The following is a 26,231-nucleotide window of genomic DNA, read 5'->3' as shown; positions in this document are numbered from 1 at the left end:
TTGTCTGTCTGTCTGTCTGTCTGTCTGTCTGTATGTGAAGACATCACGTGAAAACTAACGGTTCGATTTCGATGAAACTTGGTATAATTATTCCTTATTATCCTGGGCGTAAAATAGGATACTTTTTATCCTGAAAAAATACGAAGAAAAAAAATAATCTTAATTTTTCAGTTTTATCCATAGACGTTGTTCTGTAGAACAGCGAACACACGTTGGGTATTATTATAGGCCTAGCCGTATTTGAGTCCAATAGATATTTATAAGATGTTATTGTCAGAGTTACTCAAAATGGAGAAATAAACCATCCACGCGAAGACCGACATCCGCGCGGACGGAGTCGCGGGCGGAAGCTAGTTTGAAATAAAATTGTAAGTTTTATTTGTCCATAAGGCTTAGATAAATGGATATTCAATTGAAAATATCCTTTTCATTAATGTTTCATGTGTTACAGTATTTGTTTGTACTGTGTAGTTTTAACCATATTTTTACAATAGCAAAAACTATCTGTATAGGTAACTTAATAACAACAATGATTGTTTATACCTTTATTACTAAACATTGAAATTTTTCTGAAACTGGGCATCCAACACGGTTAGATTGAAATACAAATTTTTCTGAAACTGGGCATCCAAGATAGATATTATTTTTAAAATTTAATCTTTACTAACCATCACAATAAGCATGACCACAATGGGGTTGTTCCAGGACAGTAGAAAAACTTGTCATGTTCAAGCAAATAGATGTGTAAGATTATAATTTGAGAATGCTTTTAACATCTAATGTATTCAGTTTTTATGAATACAAAATGACTTGTTAAGGGTTCTGTTTTGTGTTTATGAAATTTGTAAGTAAACTTTCTTTCTAGTTTATTTTTTTAATGGTTATACTCAATGTGGACAACTGCATACAAACAGTTATGCATATTGTTATTGTTTATATAGAAATTATATGATAAGATACATTAAATATACTGTTGAATGAAATGCATTTACACATGATTATGTGTAAAAGCATTTCTTTCAACAGTACGAGTGTATGCATCGCTAATTTACGACTATTCGTTTTGTGACAAAACAAGATCATGATTTCTTGGAACATATGGCTGGTTCACACTTTGATTAGTGTGAGTGCAGGTGATTAGTGCGAGTGCAGGTGTGTAGTGCGAGTAGTGTCCAATTGACTGCGAGTGCAGGTGATTAGTGCGAGTGCAGGTGTGTAGTGCGAGTAGTGTCCAATTGACTGCGAGTGCAGGTGATTAGTGCGAGTGCAGGCACGCTGCGAGTGAGGGGGAAGGGAGGGCGCGCGGGACGTGGCTACTCGCAGTCCACTCGCAAAAAAATAGAACACGCTTCTATTCACTTTACTACACAGCCTACTAAACACTCGCACTAAACAGTCGCTGTCCACACGTAGTACTACTCATCACCTGCACTCGCACTAATCAAAGTGTGAACCAGCCATTAGCCAGAATAAAGGAATCTCAAATGTTTACATTGTTTCGAGATTCTGACATCTAAAAGCTTGCAAGTTTATTTGAGAAACATTAAAATATCTGATTTTAAAATAGACGTGTTGTCTTTCGTAAAACATACACCGAAAGAATTAGTAACGAATGAATTTTAATATCGTTAGCATTTATGGATTAACGGTCGTCGACTGAACTCTTAGTTGCATTTTAGTATCTAAAACAATGATGACTCACCGAATGTTTTAAATTCCAACGATGTTAGCGGGAAGTCAATCCATTATTGCAAAGCACGAAACAAAACCTGGAGTTACCACCCCAACCCATTCACACAGAAATTTTTCGATACACAAACGGTTTTACACAACACATAATTCAAACACTTGAAGGAGTTTAATTATTGCACAAATATGCGAGGGCCACCGGGAAGAAACTGCTATTGTGAGAAATATGCACTTGTTCTTACAAAAACTAATACAATTTCACGCACAAATGCCAAATGCCATTCTCACCGCTTGTACTTTTCATTCGTTTGACCAATGACCAACATGATGAACGAAAATTGCGCTGGAATGACATGGAATGTCGAATGAGTCAATGAACCATTCGTTCAAAAATGAAATGTGATGAAAAAGTTATTCGTTCAGCCGGTTCAGACCCAAAATTACCACATATTTTAAGTTTTAACTCTTCGAATAACAAAACGCTATTATGACGTCAAAGGCACTGTAAACTATAATAACCAAAGTGCGTTTAATTTTATATTCGTCCATCATATTTGGAATGTCCATTCTCTTGTTTTAAAACAGATTATAAACAACTAACTTAGGTCTTTTTTAAACACATATATTGACAAACATAGTGAAAATTTAGTTAGTTCTAATGCTACATTCTAAATCCTTTTTAACCAGTTACCAGTGACACATAAAATTGGGGCTTATTTTTTAGACGTGGTTTAGACTTAATGAAGATAATAAATTATAACTATTACTTAAATTCAATCTCAGAGCATAGGTTTATTCCTCTGAGAATTCAATAAATCTGTGGCGATAAAATCACAACAGCTGTCATATTTGTGACATTATGGTAACAATTGACATTCACATTTCACATGTTGACATGTGACAGAAAATAAAAAAGCAAGGTGATTTTTGTTATTGATATTTTGTGATAATTATTAATTATATTAATGTGTGAACGTTCTATTAAATATGTCTCGAGATAAAAGTGTTTGGTTTGCCGAAGAAATATTATTGGATGCTAAACTTATAAATTTCCAACTGGAGACTGGAGAATGGGACGCCGTAGAAGAAATGTTACGTGCCGAGGCGCAACTCTCGCGAGATGCCGAGACCGGGAGATTACGACCGTAATTATGTGTTTTATATGATTTTAATGTAAACTAAATGTTTATAACTCATTTACCTACGTCTGTGTTTTGTATATTTCAGTAAAAAAGCATCAGAATACACATTACGTCTCATAGCGGAGGTGCTTCACATCATGAGGCTAGATGTTGAACAGGCCTCATATAATCGAAGCACATTAGCCGTAGCTGAACAATGTTTGCGACTAGTTCGATCCTGCGCAGCCGCGGGTACGAAAATGCAAACATACATTTCAAAAGAACTTTCAATTCTTGATTCTATGCTAATTTTGGCAACAGAATACCAACATCCAAGTGTTGATTTTCTAAACGAAGAATTACAAAAGAAATATGAATCATGTATGACTGTTCTTGTTCAAACACTGGGCAATTTAGTTGTGAATAATCCTTTTAATCAGATTATTATCTGGAATAAATTTGAGCCTACAATACTAAATTGTTTGGTTGGACAGAATGATAAGATTGCCTCTGCAGCTGCTATGATTGTTTATAACATACTGTTGGGTCAACCAAATGTATTACCAGATGATGTAACACTATTGAACTCTCTAGCCTACATGTATAACAACGGAAACACAGAATACCCTCATCTAATCATAGAATACCTTATTGGAGTAGAGAATACGTATATAGAGAAACTATTTTCAAAACTCGATCCTGAATGTAGAATGCTTGTGTTAAACCTGGCTTATAACATACTAATGTCCACCGAATCTCAAGATATCAATGTTTCCGTCAATTTCGTAAAATTCATGGCCCACGAGTTCAAACATAAATCGGATTGTATTTTGAAGACAGTGGATAAATATGTTAATACTATTGAGCCGCAGGAAGTTGTGTTCTTACTTGAGATTATAGCGACGGCATCTAGTATGGATACTTATATGGATTGCCTGCAGAGTGACACGTCATTGTTTATTAACTGTGCTTGTAAGTATTCACTGTTTCTTACGATAATAGCATTAATTTAATAGACACTGTAATGATAAGTAGATTGTAAAGGTTTCTCTGGGGCTGGGTAAAATAATTGAGTTTATGTTGAATGAATAATTATTTTCATTGAACATTTATATTTAAAAAAATTTATTTTTTCCTAATTATATCAAAGCTACACATGTAAAATAATACTTAATCTATACTAATATTATAAAGAGGAAAGGTTTGTGTGTATGTATGTATGTATGGTTTTCACGCATAAACTACTGGACCCATTTTGATGAAATTTGGCACAGATAATCTTTAGACCCTGAGAAAGAACATAGGCTACCTTTTATTGCAAAATATGTACCACGGGCGAAGCCGGGGCGGACCGCTAGTTAAAAAATAAATATAAAGTCAAGCATGAGGCATTCAAGAGAAAAAAAATTTTTTTTTTACTCTCTAGGTAAAAATGTTGCCTTATAAACTAATCATTTTGATTATGCTCTAAATATTTTTTTATATCTTATTTTATATTTTTTTGTAAATTTTTCACAGTTCTCTTACGTGCAATCCATAAGCTGGGTAAAGAGAGTAATAATTTTTTCTCATCAATAAATAAATTGTATGAAGCAACTGGAAAACAATTGGTCTGTGATGAAAATATGCCGGCAGTTATGACACCTGGTGAAAGTAAGTATATGATGAAATAATAAATTTAATTAGGTTATAATAGAGAAATTTATAAAGAATAGAACAAAGTCACGGCGGGATTCGAACCTTTAGCCTCAATTCTTTTCTAAGTTGTTTTTTTGTTTAAAGTATTGAATGCTATGAATCTAAAAATATTAAATTCAGATTGTTGTAGTAGGTTTTTACAATTTTTTTTGCAAAATATTAATTAATGAGACATTTCTAAAAGAATATATTTCATGCTTATGAATTATATATGTTTGGCATTTACAAAGTGTGTTTTTACTCTTACTAGCATATTGTACTTTCAGATCCACTATGCAAAAATGATTCCGCCGAAAATATGTTGTCCTGCAACGAAACAACATCTGAATGCACTGAGTCTGAAAGTAGCGAACAGTACTTTGAATGTACCGACACATTAGCTTACATGGAAAAAATAGATGCCCTAAACCCAGAGTTACAAAAATTCGATGCCGATAAAACGTTGCGTCCTTGTGACGTTAACGTGAAAATAGATAATGATCTAACGAAAGTCGCTTTCAAAAGAAGTAGTTCAGTGCCCAAAGGCGCTACAGATGAACGTATTCAGTTACCAACGAGACGCATCAGTTTAGAACATAAGATAGATATATGTGATGATACCGAACCACCTTTAATAATCGACGCTCAGTCGCCAACTGCGAGCATGAATACGATAGCCGAAGTGATACCAGTTGCGTTGCAACCAAGGCTAGAGTTAGATACAAGTAGAACAGACTCGCAAGATAGTTCGCCTAACGATCCGCCAACAGAAATACATTTGATCAAGGAAGAAAAAGAAACTACCGTCAAGGCATCTCCTAGTGAGATCTCGCCTCCCTTATCCGAAACGGTGCAAGAGACAGAATCGCAGAAACAATCACCAGATACACCAAAGGAAGTAAAGAAAAGCCAGAATTTGTCTACGGACTTCGATTTAAGCGAGCAATTACAAAAGATTCTCGGTATCTCGTCGGAAAAAACGCGTGGAGATAATGCTGAAAAGAAAACTGAACCAGCAAAGGAAGTCAAGATAGCTGAAGATAATGTTGCAAATAAGGTGCCGTTTGTTAAAATCGATTCTCCTGAGATGCAAAAGACGAGGTATGTGTTACTTAGAAACAAGTCTTTATTGCATACTAGCTGCGCGGTGCGCCCCGCGGTTTCACCCGCGCGCGTGAAGGAGATTTTCCTTTTAATCCTAATGTTCTTATTGGAATATCGGTATAAAAAGCCTAACTTACTTCTTATAACAACAGCTATCTGCCGGCGAAAATACCGTCAAAATCGGTCCAGCCGTTCCTGAGATTAGCTTGAACAAACAGATAAAAATTGTAAAAAGAAAAAAAAAATACTATTTTGGTATGTGTACAGTGAGTACATCCATATGCATTTAGTAAAAATTGGTTATTTCAATACTAAAAACACACTCAAATTTTATTATTTGTATAGATTGGGAGCAATAGACATGACAACTCCCAAGAAAGCAGTCACAAGTGTCGAAACAGTGGAAAGGCATGTTGCTTTTGGCTTCAAAGCCACCTTGGTGAGGGTACTCGCTAATCTGTGTTGGAAGAATCAGGAAAATAAAAAACAGGTAATTTGCATTAAAATAATTATTTATTAAATCGCACCAATTAACAATGAAAATACATACATATGTACTTGGGTACATACCCAAAAGAGGAATACAAAAGACAATGTAAAATATTCGTATTGAGTCGAAATATGTGATTCGTTAGATTAGTTTATACATTGGAAAAACATACTTGATTGAATTAACCTTTTGACCGCCAGAGCAAAAACGCATCGCCGTGCCCTCCACGCCAAGCCACAAATTCAATGAGATAACCTTGAAAATAGTAGGGAGTCCAAAATGTTATCGATAAACATAATAATTCACGTCTGAATATTTGAATAAACAGCTTATAACACAAAAATAATATTTATTTAACCTCATCTCCTACTGTAAAAACTTAAGACCACATTTATAGCAACTATCAACAAAAAAAAATCAACCTTTTGAGATACAAAAATACATATAAAATTGCAGCAAGTTACAGCACTATTCTCTATCAGTTACGCCCCATTGGCATGTATACATGCCAATGGCGCGGGCAACCATCCTTTTTTTTATAATCTCTCGCTTCTGATTAGGGATGTGTAGCTGTATATTATTATAACTTATCGAGTTTATTTATTAAGTTTATATGAACTATAGGTATTATTGTGGAGAGTTTATTTGTAAATATCAAAACAACTATTACCTTTAAATAAAGGCAATTGCATTAAAACTACATATTTATTTTCCAATCATTTAGTTTAATACTTGAGTTATTTATTACAAATACTAATTATATGTAGGTACCTATTTAGGTCAATTACCATATTTTGATATGACATAGCGACAATTTGTATCATAAGAATATTCTAATAAAGGCACTGATTAGACTTATTAGGTAATAAATTTTGAAAACTTCTAAAATGCGCAATAGTTCTTCTGTACTATAAAACTCTTCACTTGCCATTTTTGCGATTATAATATTGGTAGATACCTACTCGATAAAATATTTTTACAACTTTCCGCACTTAACAACACGGCACGCGCTTACGACGTCACCAGTCCGACATCTATTCATGTCAATGGCGCAGAAGGGATTGCATATCGATACTGTGCTAGGGATGCGCATGATTGGCGAAAAGGAAAATATTCAAATCAACAATATCCACAATATAGACAATATGGTATTATACCAAAGAATGTAGTATTTACCTTTTTTCTCAGTGACTAAGCTTATATATTTTTTTTGTAGTTATTACAAAAATTAAGCGAATTAGAGTAATTTCGCTGAAATTTTAATGAAGTTACTTGAATATTACACTACATCACTAGTAGGCACGTATACATGTCATTGGCGCGAGAGAACATGCTTTTTTAGCCATTAATTAAGTTATTTTTTGTCATCAAATATTTGAATAACTACTTGGCAATTTTGTTTACAGTGTACAATTATGTAATAACTGGGGATTCAGTTCATAAACTGTATAAATAAAACACGTAAAAGTAAAGGTTTAATATGTTTATTTTGTATTTATCTATGATCTGTTTCTTGGCATGTATAGGTGTCGTTGGCGCACAGGGCACGATTGCGCATGACATCTATAGATGTCATTGGCGTTCAAAAGGTTAAAGAGTTGTTCAAGTTGCCTGAAAAATGTGAAAAATTTATTACGTCGTCCATAACTAATACCTTAGATCATTAAGTAATGGATAACACTCGCAGGCGTTTCCCCTTTTGCCGAGGTATAAGATTATTCGAATCGAAAAATCTTATGCTTTCATAAAAACTACTTGCGTAATCGATTACAAACACTCTGCGTATTCGTAAAACATCGAAAGGACGTCTGCGAGTGCTCCGTTAAAAATGCCGTTTTGCACTGTCAAGTCTTGCAGAAGCAATTCAAACATGTCGAATATTAAAAAAGATGGAATAACCTTTAATTTGTGTATATTTTTTTATTTTTTAACGTACATTTCTAATTAAATGCAATTTCTAATAATCGTCGATGTATCGTTTAGCGATATGATCAAGACAAATAATCGAGTGATGTTTCGAGAGAGAAAGAGACGAGACTATCATGGAAAGAAAATATACAAATTTAATCTTTATCTACTAAGAGATAAAGTTGAATTTAAAACGCGATTATGAACCGCATTCCTTACGAGACTATCTTTTAAAGAAATACAAAGGAGAATGGGCATTTTACTATGGAAGTTGGGCCTGAACCCTTGAGTTGGACCAATACACATGAGATATTGTTTTTATAATAGATCATAACACATACATAAAGGGAAAAATATATGTAAAAAAATAATCACCCGGGTTTTTGTACAGTCACATCAAGTTTTATTTCTTTGTGTATAATATTTTTTGCAATAAATAACTGTTATAAGACAATGACAATATCTTTATGTTACTCCAATTCACTTTCACTTACAAATACGTACTAATCTTAAGCCTTGTAATAACCGAAATACATTAATATTATGTTTTGTAACATGTACCTATACCGTGTTTATTATAATTCAACGTAGTTAGACGTTTTTTTGTGGTTAAACTCAGTCACTCCAGTGACATTTAGATTTATATTTACTTCACTCGAATTAAAAACACCGTTATTGTGCGCAAAATAAGAGCCAAATAAATAAAACTTTTGGCTTGACTGTACAAGAACCCGGTTGATTTATTTTTTTATTTTATTTTTTTCGTAAGGTATGTGTAATGATCTATCACAAAAACAATATTTCGTGTGTATTGGTCTTAGCCCAAGTTTCAGGCCCAATTTGCCCATTCTCCTTTAATCTTTATGATATAAGTTATAAAGTTGAATTTAGAACGCGATATTGAACCACACTCCCCACGATACAACTTGGAATGAAATTCAAATTTAATCTTTATGAACTAAGGGATAGAGTTGAATTTAAAAACTCGTCGCTTAAAAGGTCGTAAATTTTTACGACTTTCGTGACACAAATTATTTTTGTGAATGTGTGATTGTGTTTCAATAGTGTGAGTTACCCTCCCCGCACCAAAATCAGCAGAAAGTTTAGTTAGAACATTTGCCAGCGTACTCCATCCATTACTTAATGATCTAAGACTAATACATATAGTACTTTTAAAATTCGTAATTCTATGTTTTTAATCATTTTAATTTTATTATTTTCAGATGCGGGAATTAGAAGTTATTCCAGTACTTCTAGATTGTTGTAACATCGACGCTCGCAATCCTTGTATCCTTTTAATTCAATTACTTATTTTATTTTTAGATCGCTGGTCTTGCGAGAATGGAAATGTGTTTTTCCGTTTGAGTTAAAAATAAAACCTGTCTTAACATTCATGTTACGGAAAATTTAACTTTCTCCAAAATAATATTAGTTAAGATATATAAGTACTAGATTTCCGCCCTTGGCTTCGCCCGCGTTTTCAAAGAAAAACCCGCATAGTTCCCGTTCCCGTGGGATTTCCGGGATGAAACCTATCCTATGTGTTAATCCAAGTTACCCTCTATATGTGTGCTAAATTTCATTGTAATCGGTTCAGTAGTTTTTGCGTGAAAGAGTAACAAACATCCATACAAACTTTCGCCTTTATAATAGTATTATAAGTATTTAATTTTGGCGGGAGGCGGAGAGTGTCCGTTCTGTAGCGTTTAGCTACTATTATGTATTCTGTGGTTATACTAAATTTAATTACCAGATAGGCTAAAGCATAATACATATCGCATAACATATAGAAATTATAAAACTGGGGGATATCAAATTGATGTCATTTTAATTTCCTTATAAATGTATAACAGTGATCATGCAATGGGTGATATTCGCTGTGCGAAATTTGTGTGAGAATTGCCCTGAAAATCAAGTAAGTTAACATAATTATTGAGTTATCTGTATATTAACGTTAAGCCTTTGAGCTAAAATTTTATAAATGAAGGTAATAGATGTTTAGACATCGAAAATCGGCATTGCCCATAAGTTATGTTGTGGTTTTAGAAATTAAAGATTTAACGGATTTTCAAAGCGATTTATTCATTATATTGCAGCGAGCGTGGTCACAGGGAGACTGTCTTCCTAAATCGCGTTTAAAATTCGTTAAAATATTTAATTTCTAAATATATTATAATACTCGCGTAAAATCAGACAAGAAAATACTATGTCGTACTTTTGATAAAAATATACAAATTATATAATTTATCTTCGCAAAATGTTATACAGTAACAAGAACTCTATTTAACGAATTATTCCATGAGACATTTTAAAGAATAAAAAAAATCGAAACCGAGGCGGGATTCGAAACAGCGTCTTTCGCTATTTCATAACAATAAGTTTATGAAGTGGCCCCATGCTTCACAAACAGTTGCCTGTTAGACCGGGAGATATTGACAGAAATGATTGGGTCATTTGTACCAGTATGGCGGTTCTTCAGGGGTCATAGTACGCAGCGCAATGACAAAAAGAAAAATGATGGTGAAAATCATCAATAATTTCTGTCGTTAACTCCCGGTCTACGTGAATGAGAGTCCTAAGAATAGTGTTAATAGTTATGGAAATTTACCATTTATTATTAAAACTCCATTTTTTTGCAGGAGGTTATATCAAGAATGACACTACAAGGTCCCGTTGATAACGAAGTGTTGCAGGAGATGGGCCTCACTTTACACACAGATTCGCAAGGAAATAGCATCAAAGTTGTTCCTTTGCCGCGAAATTAGAAATAAATTATAATTGGTATTATATAAATTATAACAAATAATATTCATTTAAATATTATGATTAAATCCTTTAATTGATATTTTAGTCCATTCGGTTTTTTTAGCACAGTTCGTATAATTTTTTTTTGCCAAAATGAGTGTATCTACGAAAATTCAGCTTAATAAGTATTACGCCGAAGTCCAATAGATATACTTAATTTAATGTGAAATGTCCCAATAAAGTAACAAATTATCACTATTATAATATTGTATGAAGCTGTTACATAGTTAATACTATTATTTTAAGCATTTTCTCCAAGAGGATTGCACTCTTCTAGTCTAATATTATACGAGCAAATAAATGCAGTGATTATTCAGAAATAAATAGAAATATACAATGCAAAATACAATTACAGTAATTTTATTTAGATCATGAATTCCTACGGAATTTACATTTTTTTTTCATTCATTGTGTTCCTTTGAACGACGAATTCTATACAATATCCCGGCAACGTCATTATAACGGCTCGACGGAAGAAATTGGGGTTTCAGTCGGTGGGAACTGGGAATCCTACATAAAGTAGAGTATACTTGGCATAGGGTAGCTATGCCAAAGTTATCTCCACTTAAAACTAAACTATTGTTTATCTATTTATTTATGATGATTTCAGAACGCAAATTGTTCGATCATTATGATATTGACACTTGATGTACGCTTTGACGCTTGTCAATTGTCATTTGTCAAGCTGGAGAGCTGTAGTCTGTTATTCCTCTGAGCTGTTAACTGTACTTGTAAATTGTTATTCTCGAACTTTTCATCTGCAAGAACAAAAATTTACTATTAAGTATACTGTATAACAGAAAGGCATAGAAATGGTAAAAATAGCTCTGCAAATAAAAGCGTCCTTAGAATGCATAGAGAAATTATACACAAACCATCCTTATTACCAATGGTTCTTGAAATTAAAGTGTGGAAGTTGTGGCGAGGTTACCGACAAGTTTCACGATCTTACTGAAGCTGAAAAAGTTCCGCAGAAACACAATAGGTCTGAGACAAACTTGCTTATTAAATGTAAACTATGTTCAAGGGAGAATAACATCGATGTGATTGAAGGAAGCAATGGTATGTAGATTGTTGTGTGCAATATCGTTTTTGTAGTTTATGAATAAAAATTAACAAAGTTGTACATCCAGATGTAAGTAAGCATTAAGTAAGCTTTCAGCTCTGGAGCTGAAAGCTACCTATACGCTATACTAAGCTAATTATACCTCTTCTCAATTAATATATTTCATTCATATTATGTCCACATGCGTATCAAAGTTAAAAAAATCTGTCCTATGTAGTTATTTCTATAGAGAGCTATATTAAATACATGTTTATTTTTCATTTAGGTGTACTAACAAGTGACGATGGAAACAAATTCAAGACATTAGTTATATTTGACTGCCGAGGAGTTGAACCTGTAGATTTTGAGCCAAAGTCGGGATGGATTGCTGAATCAGAAAATGATGGTAAATATATTTAAAGGAGCATTATAATATAATCTGACTGAGATTTTTTTTTTTATTATTATACATATACTTAAGTATTATTTTATAATAGAAGAATTGTAATATTATATATAGTAAAAAATATAGTCGCTGTCGCTGTCTGTCCGTCCCTATGTATGCTTAGATCTTAAAAAGTACATAACACATTTTGATGAGGTTTTTAATTGATAAAGAGTTGCTTGAGGAAGGTTGTAGTTTATAATTTGTTAAGTTTTGACAAGATGAAGCTTTTATTTGACAGTCATACCAAAAGTTGTATTATTTAATGATTTCAGGTAAAAAATTTGAAGATGTCGACTTGTCAGAAAAAGAATGGGCCGACTATGATGAGAAGAATCAGACTTCGGTTGGAGTGTATGAGCTAGAGTGGCAATTTATTAAAGTCAAGTAAAATTTACTTTAAGTATCATAATCTGTTATGCATTTGTTATTTAATAAATATTTTTTTTTATTATGTTGGATTTTAATTTTAAAATCCTATTTGGTTCAGTAATTCAGATGACAGAGAGTTACATTTAATTATTTTAATCATTCGTTTAATTATTTTAGAACTGTAGCATAAATAAATGTAGCAGTAAAACAATTACGGAATTTCTCGATTTGCCGCGAGCCCGCGCTCAAGGCCCGCGATAGAAGCTATGCAATAATGCAATAGCTTAAAAATAAGTAGTTACTTCAAATTTTTTTTTATGGATGGATGGAACTATTTAATAATGTTAGTAATCTGTGGTAGTATGATTTTTTTATATTCTTGTTACAATTAGATTTCCTTATTTTATTTTCTGCTGATAAACATACAACTATCCATTTCTAAAATTCCCTGTGTATTATACTGTAAAATTAAGAATTATAAGCACAACTAGCTTTCCGCCCGCGGCTTCGGCCGCGTTTTCAATAAAAACCCGTTCCCGTAGGATTTCCGGGATAAAACCTATCCTATGTCCTTTCTCGGGTTTCAAAATATCTCTATACCAAATTTCATGCAAATTGGTTCAGTAGTTAAGGCGTGATTGAGTAACAGACAGACAGACAGAGTTACTTTCGAATTTATAATATTAGTATGGATATGTTGGCAACACTGAGGCATTTCACATATTCTACTGGCACGAGCTTAGTTATGACGTCACAGCCCATCGTCACCAATCTCGCATTTTAATTTCCCAATCGGCAAACCTTTTAAAACATTTATTTCTTGTTTACATTATAGATTATACCGAAAAATATTAGCAGGAAACTTGAAGAAATTTAAAAGTTATAAATTTAATTTAAAAAACATGTCACCTCGAATTACATAAGTATAACTAGATAAAAAATATAAGGTACCTAGATATAAAATATCTCCGCTACCTGTGCTGCTACGGTGGAGTTTGTATGTATGTATATGTTATTCAAATCGTATAAAGGTCGCACTTAAGTGTTACAAAAATTCTTCTTAATTTGTAAGATTTATAGGTTACTTTATCAGTTACTTTTAAAAATGTTAAAGTGAAATATAAAAGAAAATTTAAAAATAATTCCTTTTATGCAACGAGAGTTCCTTGCTATAAAGCTCGATTTCTACCGCCAAAATTGTCACTCAGGGTTAAAATTCTTGTCATAACATTTACAATTATTATACACGCACAAAAATGACCACGGAATAGGAAGATAATAACGAAAGTAAACAGTCACACTCGAATAAACATGTGATATTATGCAACTCTGTAAAGGCGATGAATTACGCTTTCCTATTAACAGTTATTTCGAATTTCATTTGATCCTAGTGAACTATGTTCTCAGGGAATCTTTATGCACTAACGTTTTTTCCCTATCTATCTATATATATAACTATCTGGCCCTGGGTACCTATTAGCTTTCATCTAGGATAATATAATTTTGCGCATACTACCGATGTATGCGCATGTATTATTATTATATTCATTTACGTAATAAATAATGCTAATATATTAGAAATTTCGTTGTTACTAATAAATAAAACATAATATTTAAACGTAATATTTGTTTTATCTTCACGTAACATTCATTCACACGAGATTATTATGTACAATAATTATACAAAGTAAAAGTTGAAACAATAAAGATTCAGTCTTTAATTTTTCTTTGGTCGAATATTTAGGCGGGATTGAAAGTGTAGTAAAATGTTCGTACACATAATATCACAGCGTCCCACATTTTATAAATTAACACACACATCATTTATAAATTAAATTAAACATTAAATTATTCTATTTCTTAAACTATGCGGTGGCGGCGGTTGAGGGGGTCGCCGTGGTGACCTGGTAATCTGACTGATAGACATCGTCGTAGCCCGACATCCCGTTGACGGTGACTCCGTTGGGAGTCCCCGTGACCTCCTCGTCGGGGCCGCTACCTCCCATCATATCCGCCGTGACTCCTGCGATCAAATGATGAACTGAACTACCTCCTTGAATATTATCATCGTTGATAATTTGGAAAGGATGGTGTATGTACACTGGGACCTCTACTGGCACCTGGACGGGGACTTTGACCGGCACCTTGACTGGATATGGAACTTTAACTGGATAAGGCACTCTTTTCTCGACAGGATAAGGTTTTGGAATGTAAATGGGAACTTTCTTTTCAACTTCTACCCTATGAGGTACCGGTACTTCGACGCGTACTGGTACCTTTTTCTCGACTTCCACGGGATAAGGGACTCTTTTCTCGACTGGCACGTGTATCGGATGAGGAACTTTTACCGGGTAAGGTTTCGGATACGGCACCCTAATAGGTACATGTTTGATAACTTCCACCGGTTCTCTGACTTTAACTTCGATAGGGAACGGGACCTTCTTTTCGATTGGAAAAGGTTGCGGTATGAGAATTTTAAATGGTACTGGATATGGAACCCTTTTTTCAACTTGCACAGGCACAGGATATGGTTTGTCAACAGGCACTGCCACTTGGACCGGATATGGTACGCGTTTTTCAACTTGTACTGGAACCGGTTGGGGTACTTTTACTTCTACTTGTTTTATGACTGGAATTTGATGAACGACAGGGAATGGTCTCGGAATATACTCTTTTTCTATGACTTTAACTGGCACCGGGTGGGGAACTTTAATATGAACAGGATATGGAACTTTTTTCTCCACCGTAACTGGGTATGGTCTATTAACTACTTTAATTTTCTCTACCGGTACCGGCACAGGCACTTGTTTCTCAACGGGATAAGGTTTAGGAACTTCAACTTTGTAAGGGACTTTCACGGGTTTTTCGACAGTTTTAATGTAACGATGATGGTGATGATGATGATGATGCTTAATCTTCGTATATACCTTTGATTTGCTGCTTGCTTCGGCTTGTAGTTCGCTTAAATCGAATTGTGGTGCATGTGTTACAGGTGGAGGTCGCTTTTTTTTACCAAATACCATCACGTTTTTCCGCGGTATGTCTGGCTTTGAACTGCGCAATGACTCCTTCACTGGAATTAGTCCGTAAGTGTGCAAAAACAATGAATTTTTTATTTGAGTTTGTTCTGGCTGTTCGTCTGTAAACTCAACAATGGGTCGATTGTGTGAAACATAACTTTCAGATGGATTAACAAATACACTTGATGGTCGTTGTTTTCCATATACACGACCTGGTCGACGGCCTTGGTAAACGTTTTCAGGTTGTTGATATTTATAAAATATATCTAGTTCATTGTCTTTATACAAGTTTGAGACGTAGTTGTTTGAATAATATCCATCTGCTTGGTTATCGAAGTATGCATCAACTGAACGTTTTCTCCGATACGTCCCTGGTTTTTTTACTTTTGCAAAATGTGACGGACGTATCGGAACCCATTCATTTGCTCCAATATGTTCGACAGTTGCTTGGGTCGTTGTTGTCCTGTTCTTTGAAGCTCTTATAACTCTCGTATATCCTTTAGTCGTTGATTCGAGGCCTTTTGTAGATGTTGTTACAGATTTATCGCCATAAGCGAACACACGTTGTTGCGTACTAGACGAACCGACACGATCAATGTCACTGCTATTACTTATTGTATTTGCATCGATTGAATTGCTTGTATTTGCCACTGTGTTATTCATTTTTTCTAAAATCCTTTTTGGCCAAATTCTTTTCGTTCTTAACAGTCTTTTCGTCGTAGTTGGTGCAAATGTTGTTGTGGTAAAGTTGTAGATATTGAAAAGGGGTGGTTTAATGTAATCTGTCCTTATACCATTAACAGTTTGAACCGGGATACTTATCTTAATAGGAGTTTTAGGCACTGTTATAGGTTTTCCAGTCGTTGCAGCATATACTAATGGCTGAGGCTGCGGCTGAGGCGTGGGCTTATTGTAATAATGTTGAGTTTGTGGAACCGGCGGTTTAACATTGTAATGAAACACTCCAGGAAATTGATAAATACCATTTGTTACCTTTAGAGGTTCTTTGGTATACACGTGCCTCGGTGGTGGCGGCTTATAAAAATGTTTGACTGGGACGTAATATTTTTTGTCTGGAGTTAGGTAGATAGGCGGTTTACTGGGCGGTCTTTGTTCTATTTTAAATGTCTGGTTGAATGTTGGACTCAGTTGTTGTTTAATTTGCTTCACAGGTGGTGCTGTTAGATTGGTAACCACAGGTACGTTCTTCGCTTCCACGGCCATCTGGTCGACGCTGCCATCGTCTTTCGCGCTTGCTGAGCATCCATGTGAAATAGTCGCTAGCGCAATGAGGATTGCTGTCTGCAAAGAAAAATAATTATTTTAACTAAAAACCACTCTTACAAGTCCACTTTTATCAATTAAAATTCACTAAAAGCAAAAATTAAAGAGCTATAAATGTATCGTATTAATTTTTTGTAACTGTTAATTAATACTAAACAAAACACAACGTTTTTCGGACAAAATGATTTTAAATATTATTTGTTGTATTTTTTATATCCTAAATAAAAGACAATAAACACATGTTTTTTTTATATATATTTCTTACGGAAGAATTTCAAACAAAAAGTAAGTATAATTTATTCGCATTTGATCGTTGCGATAGTGAAAACAGCGAAAACACTCCATCACAACTAAGAAATTGAAACGGGTTGCGTGATTAGAAGAATCAGTTTATTTTTATACGTTCTTCAGAACAAAAAAATAATTCTTTTCAAATAATATGTTCGGTACAGTACATATCTGTAACACTTTAAATACTTTTCAACTCAAATTCACAACAATCACTTCACTCCACCAAAGTTCACATTTCACTTTTTCCGCCTAAATGTCAAATGTCACTGAAATTTTCCCGCGCTTTTAAATTACAGGGATGTACCTACCAAAAAGTGTTGCATAGTGCTGTAGCGAATCTCAATCGCAGCCATACGCGTTATGATACATGCGCGGAAGCGTTACACACTTAAATAGCATTTGTTCGTGTACTATACTTTCTCTGTCATAGCACATGTTTGTATCGTCAGAACTTACTAGGCTGTTTGTTAATTGGAACACCCCAATAAGGAACCTTATTGACACACTTATCTGAACTGAACTGAAAATCAACGATTTTATTAGGCGTCGCGAATTCATGAATGATGTAGGGAGCTAATTGATATCGCAGGTGTTATATTCTTTTGTTTTGATTTTTTTCAGCCTAGGAAATTACTTTTTCTGAACAATATGTAGTTCGTTTAAAGGATCTTCAGGAATTAAGGCGTTACCCGGCAATTTCGACTATGTTCAACCTCTATAAAGTCTGGTACAACATAAAGCACAATACCGAAAAAAATATATAAATAGTCTTTAATCTTTAATTGCTCGCGAGGACTTTTTTCCAAAGTTAATAGATTTCTAGAAAAAAAATGTGCCGTGGTCATCGATTTTTCCGCAAATACTCTATAAACTTCGTAACCTGCTGACTTTAGCGCATGTAAAAGCCTTAAAAAATGTGTTCGGCCAAAGGCACCTCTACGATTTATTAAGTTTTTAATTACTTACACATAATATTATAATCTTCTTTATCATAGTACTATAGTTAAGTCTGAAAGATTACTGAGAACTAAAATATTTTAGTATTAATGAAAGCAAATTTTATGTGACACTAGCTGCGCTATGCGGTTTCACCCGCATGGCTCCGCTCCTGTTGGTCTTAGCGTAATGATAGATATAGCCTTCCTCGATAAATGGGCTATCTAACACCGAAAGAATTTTGCAAATCGGAGCAGTAGTTCCTGAGATTAGCGCGTTCAAACAAACAAACAAACTCTTCGGCTTTATAATATTTATAGTAGATACTTATATAGATTTAAAGTTATAGCATTAAAATTTTATATGATCTAAGAAGATCTTTTTCTAAAACAAAGAATGGAACTTTATCTAACTAAATGATCTCCTATAGGGTTTGCCTCTGAAAACTCTAACCGTAGAGGCGCTTAATAAACTCTACACCTTAGTAATTAAATTGGGATTTATATATTTCTTTTGTATTGTATAATTTCATTGTTTGGAGATTTTAGAAACTACTCTAATATTATAAACTTAAATTCAGTTTTATGATATGAACCAAGATGAATTTATAAGAAACCGGAGATTACATATGCACTTACTATTATTACTTTTCTATCTGTCGGAATTGAATTTACTTATTATAGTCTGTCCACTATAAGAATTGCTTTTTGACAGCTCGACGGGTGATACCAGAAGTGATGTTCAAAAGATTATCGATTGTGATACCATTTCAATTATAAATTCAAAATATTATCATAAATCGAATCAGGTACGTAAATAATAATTACAACGTAAACGTACTAATAAGATATGTTATAATGTGACCACATATCTATGCATTGTATGTTAAAACTAAACTAAACTAATATTTTATTATTTATTGGTTTCTATCTTACAATTTGGTTGTCTTTACGGTTAAATTATATAACATAATAGAAGAGTTTTTCTATATCGGATATATTTTACAGAGTATTTCTATCGATTATTATAATCTATCGACCCATCATTGAATAATTCTGTGTAGACATCACTAAGTGGGCGGGACCTGTCCATGAAGTACGATAATTATTTGTATGACATTTCAACATAGACAATACAATCCTACATAGGCGTGAAGCTGTCAAAAAGCAAATAATATAATGGACAGAGTATAGGTACCAATACAATACGCAGTTGTTATAACAATTCCACTTATATTTTAAATACAGTTAATAATAGTTATGTTATCGAATTAAATTGGTATTAATAATCCTTGCGTAATGCGTATTTAATTATTTATGGTATGCACCATAATAGCTTAAATATGTTTTTACATTTACGTGATTTTAAATTATCGTATTTATTCAGTAACAGTCGATTGATTAGCAATTAGATGTTTAAATCAATAAATTAATTACAACATTATTCGTTACACAATCGACAACAGTTGACGTTGAATTGAATATTTATTTGATTAAATTCAATTTGCAACTATTTAATGAAATGGCTAAATATATAATGAAATAAATAATATATATAATTATATTTAATGAAATTTATTTAATTTATATTTATTTATTTATTTATTTATTTATTTAATGAAATGGCTGAATTATCCTATAGACAAGAGACTCGCAAATCAATGTTGCCAATGAAATTAAAAATGGCGCGAAGTAAAATGCCGCGAAATGGTGATTTACCAATTTCCTGCTTCCGTTCTTCCGTACGTTACGCAACGATGTAAATATTTGCACGCGAGAATGATTCTACTATTTAATTAGTAATACTCGTTGTTATTATCTAAACTCCAAATTAGTCCTACACTCAGCTCGTCGGTCCACACATGAATTAAAAATTATGATAAATTGATTAATGTCCTATTTATTGAAACAAACCATTATTGCTTTTTATTATAACCAACGATAAGAGAAATGTCTTTATTAAACCATATTATAACATAATATTTCATTTTTCTAAGTACGGCATATTTACACTAGTCATACACATAGTCGCGACTCGCGCGGATTCACACACGCTCATTCAAAAACATGTAACTAAGTATTTATTATATATTATGTACATCTAATCGCAGTATCATTGAAATCTGTTTAGTACCTGTGTTTAGTACAGAATCGGTTAAGCCGTTTTGGAGGAGTATGCGGTAACTAACATTGTGACACGATAATATTGTATATTTAGAGAAGATAATATGGTTGATTTATTAATGGGTAAGTAGATGCTTAATAAGTCCAAAATAATGTATTTTCAAAAAAGACAAGTAAATAAAACAAAACCATATTTCTAAATCATTCTATTTCTTTTAAAATTTTCAGCCTATATTTATCATCAGGGAAGCGGATTTTGACGATTTGCCGGATCTCCTCACAAGTGTAGGTTTCCGTTAATTCCTTATCTGTTTTCCAGATCTCAGCTATTTCTAGAAGCTGCGCTTTTAGTAGTTGCGGCATTTTGACGAACTTTCTCCATGCTTCGACTTTTGTTTCGAATTTTATTGGCTCCTGAAAAAAAAAACGATTGAATTAGTATCGTAATCGTGTGAATAAAGACTATTTTATATGTAACTAGTTTTATTTCTAAACTCATGCCTACTTACATACTAATAAATTGGTACAGAAATTAATTTTACATTATCAATAGATAGAATAAACCAAATCGCTTCCTGCCATCTGTCTGTCTGTTCTTTTGTAGGCTTAGATCTTTAAAAATACGCAACGGATTTTGATACGTTTTTTTAATACATAGAGAGTTATATTATTTGTTAAGTTTAAAACAACACGAGCAGAAATCTAGTTAAGAATAATATAAAAAAATACCTCAAACAAAGTTCCAATCTCCTTCACAGTATCTTCGAATCGTATCGCTAACATGTAAATAAGTTCTTCGTCCACAGGTTTAATGTCCACAAATATTCTAGCGAGCATGGTTTGGCACAAGGTTTGTATCAGAGTACATATCGAGAGTTGGTACATGCGAGATGGGAGGATATTGTACCAGCTGCTCTTTAGCTCCTTCATCAAAGTAATGGAGTTGTTTATTGCGTAGTTGAACGTGTCGTAGGAGTCGAGGGACCAGGGTAACTCTGGAATAGAAATAAAATAAATGTATAAAGATTATTTTCCTTTTTGATTTATAGAAGTTCAATAAATTTTAAGAGAATCTTTACACGATTTATGCATGTCTGGAACAGTCTTGCTGTAGAGTGATTGAAATGTTATTAAATATTATTACAATCAATAAACTGGTGTAAAAACCGTAAAAAAAATTCTAGAATAATACATGTATTATTATTTTTTAATGACTGGCAATAGATTTAATTTATAAAATATAGTACAACTATTCAAATTATATTATATTTTAATACTAGCGGTCCGCCCCGGCTTCGCCCGTGGTACATGTTTACGTTTTCTCTACATAAGAACCATCCTCGTACTTCAAGGAATATAATAAAAAAAGAATTATCGAAATCGGTTCAGCCGTTCTCGAGTTATGCGCTTACCAACACATTTTGCGATTCATTTTTATATATAAGATTTAGGTCAATTAGCACATCAATAATAATTATTCTTTTATTTATATTCCTAATAAGTAATAACAATACATACCATTTGCTTCAACCTTCTCTACAATAATATTCCGTTGATTTTGCAAATAAAGAGATATTTTCTCTAAGCCAACTAGCCGTAAGTCCTGTATGCATTCCAATAAGGCAATATTAAGGAGATCAGCTAAGGAGTCCGGTAGAATAATCTTCCATGGAGGTCCGAGTAAACTGTGTGCCAAGTAGAAGCAATTGTTGAAGAATAACGCTGAAAAAACGAGTTTTAAAACATTAATTGAGGGAATGACGGTGACATAATATGATAAAATGTTTTGGGTAATATGTGACACATACAAAAATTAAATTATTTGGAAAATTGAAGTATTTTATTTTGGATTATAACAGTAATAATTTTTTTAAAGGATATTAATATTGATTTTATTGAGAATTCTCTTACCTATGTCTAATGGACAACATTCAAGATTAACTCTAAACTTTTTCGGCACAAGGCATTGATACATAACAGCAATATCCTTTATATACACAATGAGTTGATTGCTGTACTTTTCCGGCAATTTAACACTCTCTTCCAAATGTTCTATAATAATAGTCATAATCTTCTTAACATTCTGTGATATTACACACTTCGGCAGAAACAGTGGGCTGTTTAAATCATATGCAAAGTCTTTTTGTGTTACATCTAAAATGGATTCATTTTCCATTTCTGTGACAGTGCCTACAGTTATTGTGCCGTAGGACAAACTTTCATGCAACAGCTTACGAACATCATACAAAAGTTTATCACACTTTTTATTATACAGTACACATTCTGTATCATTGATGTATTTATTTAGAGGTGATTTGTTCGCTTCAACAAACTTTAAATCTATCAGAAACTTGTTGAATGAATCCAGCTCAATAACAATGTTTTTATAGTTCTGATAACTACTGTCACAAGACGGCAAGTTGTTTCTGATACAGTCTTCTATTATTTTTGTAAAGAAACTTGATCTTATAGATTTAGCGAACACTTCAATAAATGTCATATCTGCCTCTAGTTTCGATCCGAGGGTTGATTGCAAAAATTCAAACACAGCTGTTAAATTGTTGAATATTGTTTGAAAATTTGGTTTTTTAGGATCACTTAGATCTATTTTTATGTTAAATATAAGTGCTCCTACATGATCTTCTGTGAATATGTCACAATTATGCCTGACTACATTATGTAGCAACTTATTTATGAAGAAATCAGAAAATAAACCAAGTTCCACATTAAGACGTTCAGTGGAATACAGAGATTTTAATATCTTTTGTATCAATATTGGATCACTTTGTTGTACACATAGAGAGTATGTGAGCTGATTAACACCTTTCCTCTCTGTCCAAGTAAAAATTTCTTCCCATTCTATGCTTAAATTAGCTGTATACACTGCTATTTGATTTTCAGCTTGTGCAGATAGATTAGATAGAGCTTTAGACATATTTCCTTCATATTTCAAAGATCGCAGTTTTGAAAGTAAATTCCTTACACTTAATATTGCATCACAATAGTTGAATCTTCCCAATTCATGGTTAGCTTTCTCAAGTACTGATTTTCCTTCCGCGACGATGCAAAGATCTCTTAAATTATTAATTGATTCATTTAATTTATCACAGTAATTGATAAAATCTTCTGTTTTATATTTATTTTCAAGTTTTTCGCGAATCGTTGTAATTTCTTCCTGTAATTTTTCATATTCTGAAAATATGTTATCTTTTCGGTTTTTATAATTTAATTGCTCCAGACTTCTTGTCGGTGTGAAATTAAAATATAGATCGATAAAATTTTGTTGTAAATTCCATGATAGCATTTGAACTTTTTCAATAAATTCCTTCATTTTCTGTATCAATTCATTGCGTTGCTTTTTCATATCTTCGGGTGTCATTTTAAGATCTTCCATTTTTACGTTACTTATCCTTTATGTAACTTTTAATTAATACCACTTAATAGTAATATAAAATAATAGTAGAAACACAAATAAAAATATTCCAAGGTACAGTAGATCGGAATTCGGCTCAAAATACATGATAAATTCAAATTTGAAAATTCGAAAATAACAGGCTATTTTGACTTTGACAATGTTATCGATGCGTTCCGTTTTATGTTTGTATTTCTTAGTTTATTTAGAGTTCGAGAGTAATAAACGTTCATATTCTTTAATTATTAAATTTTTTTAATGAAGACGATTTTAAGCAACTTTTTTAATAATAAAATAAATGTGTGCAATGCGATAATGTTGCCGTCTGTAATGAAATTTGAAATACTCATCACTGCTTCACAAGTTTGTTTGATCAATATTAATTATTAGTTAGACCTCTTAGAATTATACTTTAATTTTTAATATTTATAGTGAAACTGAATTAAACATATTTTTAGTTAAACTCAGTAGCTATGAACGAAAATGAAATTGAAAGTTTAAAAACCGAGTTAGACCATGAAAAAACATGCAGGTAATTCTATTGATATATGTACAAGCTGCGAATTCGTCCTAAGCCTTCCTTGAGAACCACGCTATCCATTTGTGAAAACTGAATTAAAATCGGTTCAGTAGATGTGTGTATATAGACAGACGCGACAGAGGACTTTGTATTATAATATTTACTTCTCAGATATATCTATTGATATTATATTTATTGAATTAATGATAATTTAAATAATTTATCAGAGAAGCAGCTGCGTGGCAAAATGGGGAGCTGGAAAAACAAATAGTATGCATACAGGAAGATTTGCGTAAACCAGATTATCCTTGGGACTTTGACAATGATTTACAAAAGGAGAGTTCGCGACATAAACAATTGTTGGAAGTGATAGAGACTTTACGGGAACAACTCCCTATATTACGGGATAAGATAAGAAATGCTAAAGTTTGTGGCCCAGGTACCTACCTACAAAACAGTGGGGGTTTTACATTTTTTTTACAATTCTTGGTAACTACGTAACTTATTTTTTATTTTATTTTTTCAGACTGTAAATTGAAACACGATGATTTGAATATTAACTTGGATATTCTGAATCCTGTAAGTGATCAATCTATTTTTTTTTCACGACTTACAAATATGCGCAATTCGCGACATTCCCTCATATAATATATATTTAAATTACACTACCTACTTTCAAATTTATTTATTTCTGTAGGTAGCAAATATCATGAAATTAGATCCAGTACAAGTGGTTTAGGCGTGAAAACGTCGCAGAATTTCAAGACAAGAGTTAATACTTCGAATTTATAATATTTTATATTGGTATTGATTTTTAAATGGGTAACATTGCAGGCGGAGCTTTTGCGAACTGTGAAACGTTTTGAACGTTTGAAAACGGACCTCGTCAGCACTTTGCGAAGTAAAGAGTGGCGACTGGATTCGGAGTCTAAGGTAATAATGTAGACGATGTACTATCAATCAAAAGGAAAAGAAAATATCTGTTCCACTCGAGGACTGCCGCGGTAAAGCTATTGCATAGCATCGCATCGCTGTGCCGGTTGGAGTGGGGGGTGTTAGGTTTTTTCGTTACGGAATTTTTACATTCGGTCGTCGCGCTCAAAGTCTGAGATAAAAGCTATGCAATAGCTTAAAAAAATTAAAGCTTTCGTATAAAAAAACTTTTAAACATTTTACTAACTAACTAACTTAAAATAATATTTCAGTTATTCGTGAGGGTTAATGACCAACGGACGTATCTGCAGAATGAGCTTATGATTTGTCACAATAATATAATGCGTTTGCAAAGAAACGGCTCCTATTGGCAGTGAGTATTATTGATTATTGTCATGCTAAAATGGACTTTATTTTAACACGATTATGAACGATTTATAGTTTGGAGATATCGTATTGTAATTTTTTGTGAACTTTATTACTGGTATGTTCCAGGAATATTCCAAGAAAGAACGACGAGAGAGTTCTGGACCCAAAGCGAGGACCAATAAAGAAAATATTCTGTAACGATCGTCTGCCGCCTATCGTCACTTAGAATTAATATCTTTTTCACAACACAAAGTTTCATGATGAGTAGAGTAAATTGTATGGAAATTATTGTCACTCGTGTTTAATAGGAATGTAGAACATAGAAGTAATATAGATAGAGCAGAAAAGTCAGACTTACAGCTTTCTTTAGAGAGAGATGGAAGATCGCGGTACCCTATCTGTTGCGAATTTTTAGAAATAGCGCGAAAAAAAAATAGCAATTTCAGAAACAATTGCGTTTAAAGACAGAGATAGACAGGGCACTAAAATTTCCCTCTCATTCTAAACTTAACCGATAAAAAACAGATGTTGTATTTTGTATGTCTTCTTTGCTCTATTTATAATGCCTCTAAGAATGATACATAACTTGGTGTAGAAAATGATATTTTTATCAGACAGCGATGTAAAGTTAAGAAGTATTGTTTTCTAGCATGTTATAGGGTTAGATAAATAAAAATACAATTATAA

The 26,231-nt window shown here is 33.0% G+C and overlaps 6 protein-coding genes across 8 annotated transcripts in view; 3 read left to right on the top strand and 3 right to left on the bottom strand.

Annotated features, from left to right (window-relative positions):
- Positions 1-2,173, bottom strand: part of LOC149476771 (E3 ubiquitin-protein ligase SH3RF1-like) — a 386,219-nt gene extending 384,046 nt beyond the window's left edge. For 2 of the 3 annotated variants that reach the window (XR_016317703.1, XM_089711141.1), the window contains exon 1: positions 1,703-2,173. The gene's annotated coding sequence lies outside the window, so the exon portion shown is untranslated. The remainder of the gene's footprint in view (positions 1-1,702) is intronic. The other variant, XM_089711142.1, reaches the window with a different exon arrangement.
- A 377-nt stretch (positions 2,174-2,550) lies between these two features.
- LOC149476770 (uncharacterized) lies at positions 2,551-10,812 on the top strand. Its single transcript, XM_089711172.1, has 8 exons — positions 2,551-2,834; positions 2,917-3,782; positions 4,329-4,463; positions 4,775-5,588; positions 5,937-6,081; positions 9,213-9,276; positions 9,843-9,904; positions 10,629-10,812. The coding sequence occupies exons 1-8, from the start codon at positions 2,677-2,679 to the stop codon at positions 10,752-10,754; spliced, it is 2,370 nt and encodes a 789-aa protein (XP_089567298.1). The 5' UTR covers positions 2,551-2,676; the 3' UTR covers positions 10,755-10,812.
- A 702-nt stretch (positions 10,813-11,514) lies between these two features.
- LOC149476769 (UPF0587 protein GA18326) lies at positions 11,515-14,680 on the top strand. Its single transcript, XM_089711367.1, has 3 exons — positions 11,515-11,856; positions 12,126-12,245; positions 12,560-14,680. Exons 1-3 carry the CDS (start codon positions 11,607-11,609, stop codon positions 12,673-12,675), a joined length of 486 nt encoding a protein of 161 aa, XP_089567493.1. The 5' UTR covers positions 11,515-11,606; the 3' UTR covers positions 12,676-14,680.
- Positions 14,269-17,717, bottom strand: LOC149476768 (uncharacterized). The gene is made up of 2 exons (XM_089711366.1): positions 17,560-17,717; positions 14,269-16,978 (listed from the first exon to the last, which is right to left on the bottom strand). The coding sequence occupies exons 1-2, from the start codon at positions 17,602-17,604 to the stop codon at positions 14,522-14,524; spliced, it is 2,502 nt and encodes an 833-aa protein (XP_089567492.1). The 5' UTR covers positions 17,605-17,717; the 3' UTR covers positions 14,269-14,521.
- A 2,794-nt stretch (positions 17,718-20,511) lies between these two features.
- On the bottom strand, positions 20,512-23,815 carry LOC149476767 (centromere/kinetochore protein zw10 homolog). Its single transcript, XM_089711346.1, has 4 exons — positions 22,222-23,815; positions 21,829-22,032; positions 21,040-21,305; positions 20,512-20,724 (listed from the first exon to the last, which is right to left on the bottom strand). Exons 1-4 carry the CDS (start codon positions 23,702-23,704, stop codon positions 20,512-20,514), a joined length of 2,166 nt encoding a protein of 721 aa, XP_089567472.1. The 5' UTR covers positions 23,705-23,815.
- A 225-nt stretch (positions 23,816-24,040) lies between these two features.
- On the top strand, positions 24,041-26,229 carry LOC149476766 (uncharacterized). The gene is made up of 6 exons (XM_089711347.1): positions 24,041-24,254; positions 24,470-24,681; positions 24,769-24,821; positions 25,077-25,175; positions 25,448-25,548; positions 25,671-26,229. Exons 1-6 carry the CDS (start codon positions 24,196-24,198, stop codon positions 25,768-25,770), a joined length of 624 nt encoding a protein of 207 aa, XP_089567473.1. The 5' UTR covers positions 24,041-24,195; the 3' UTR covers positions 25,771-26,229.
- The last annotated feature ends 2 nt before the right edge of the window (positions 26,230-26,231 follow it).

The sequence above is a fragment of the Colias philodice genome, chromosome 26 (assembly GCF_061535455.1).
Source record: "Colias philodice isolate Cphi_HAF_F1 chromosome 26, ilColPhil1 Martin Lab GWU primary, whole genome shotgun sequence".
Classification (NCBI taxonomy): Eukaryota; Metazoa; Arthropoda; class Insecta; order Lepidoptera; family Pieridae; genus Colias; species Colias philodice.
This window is presented reverse-complemented; position numbering and strand designations above follow the sequence as displayed.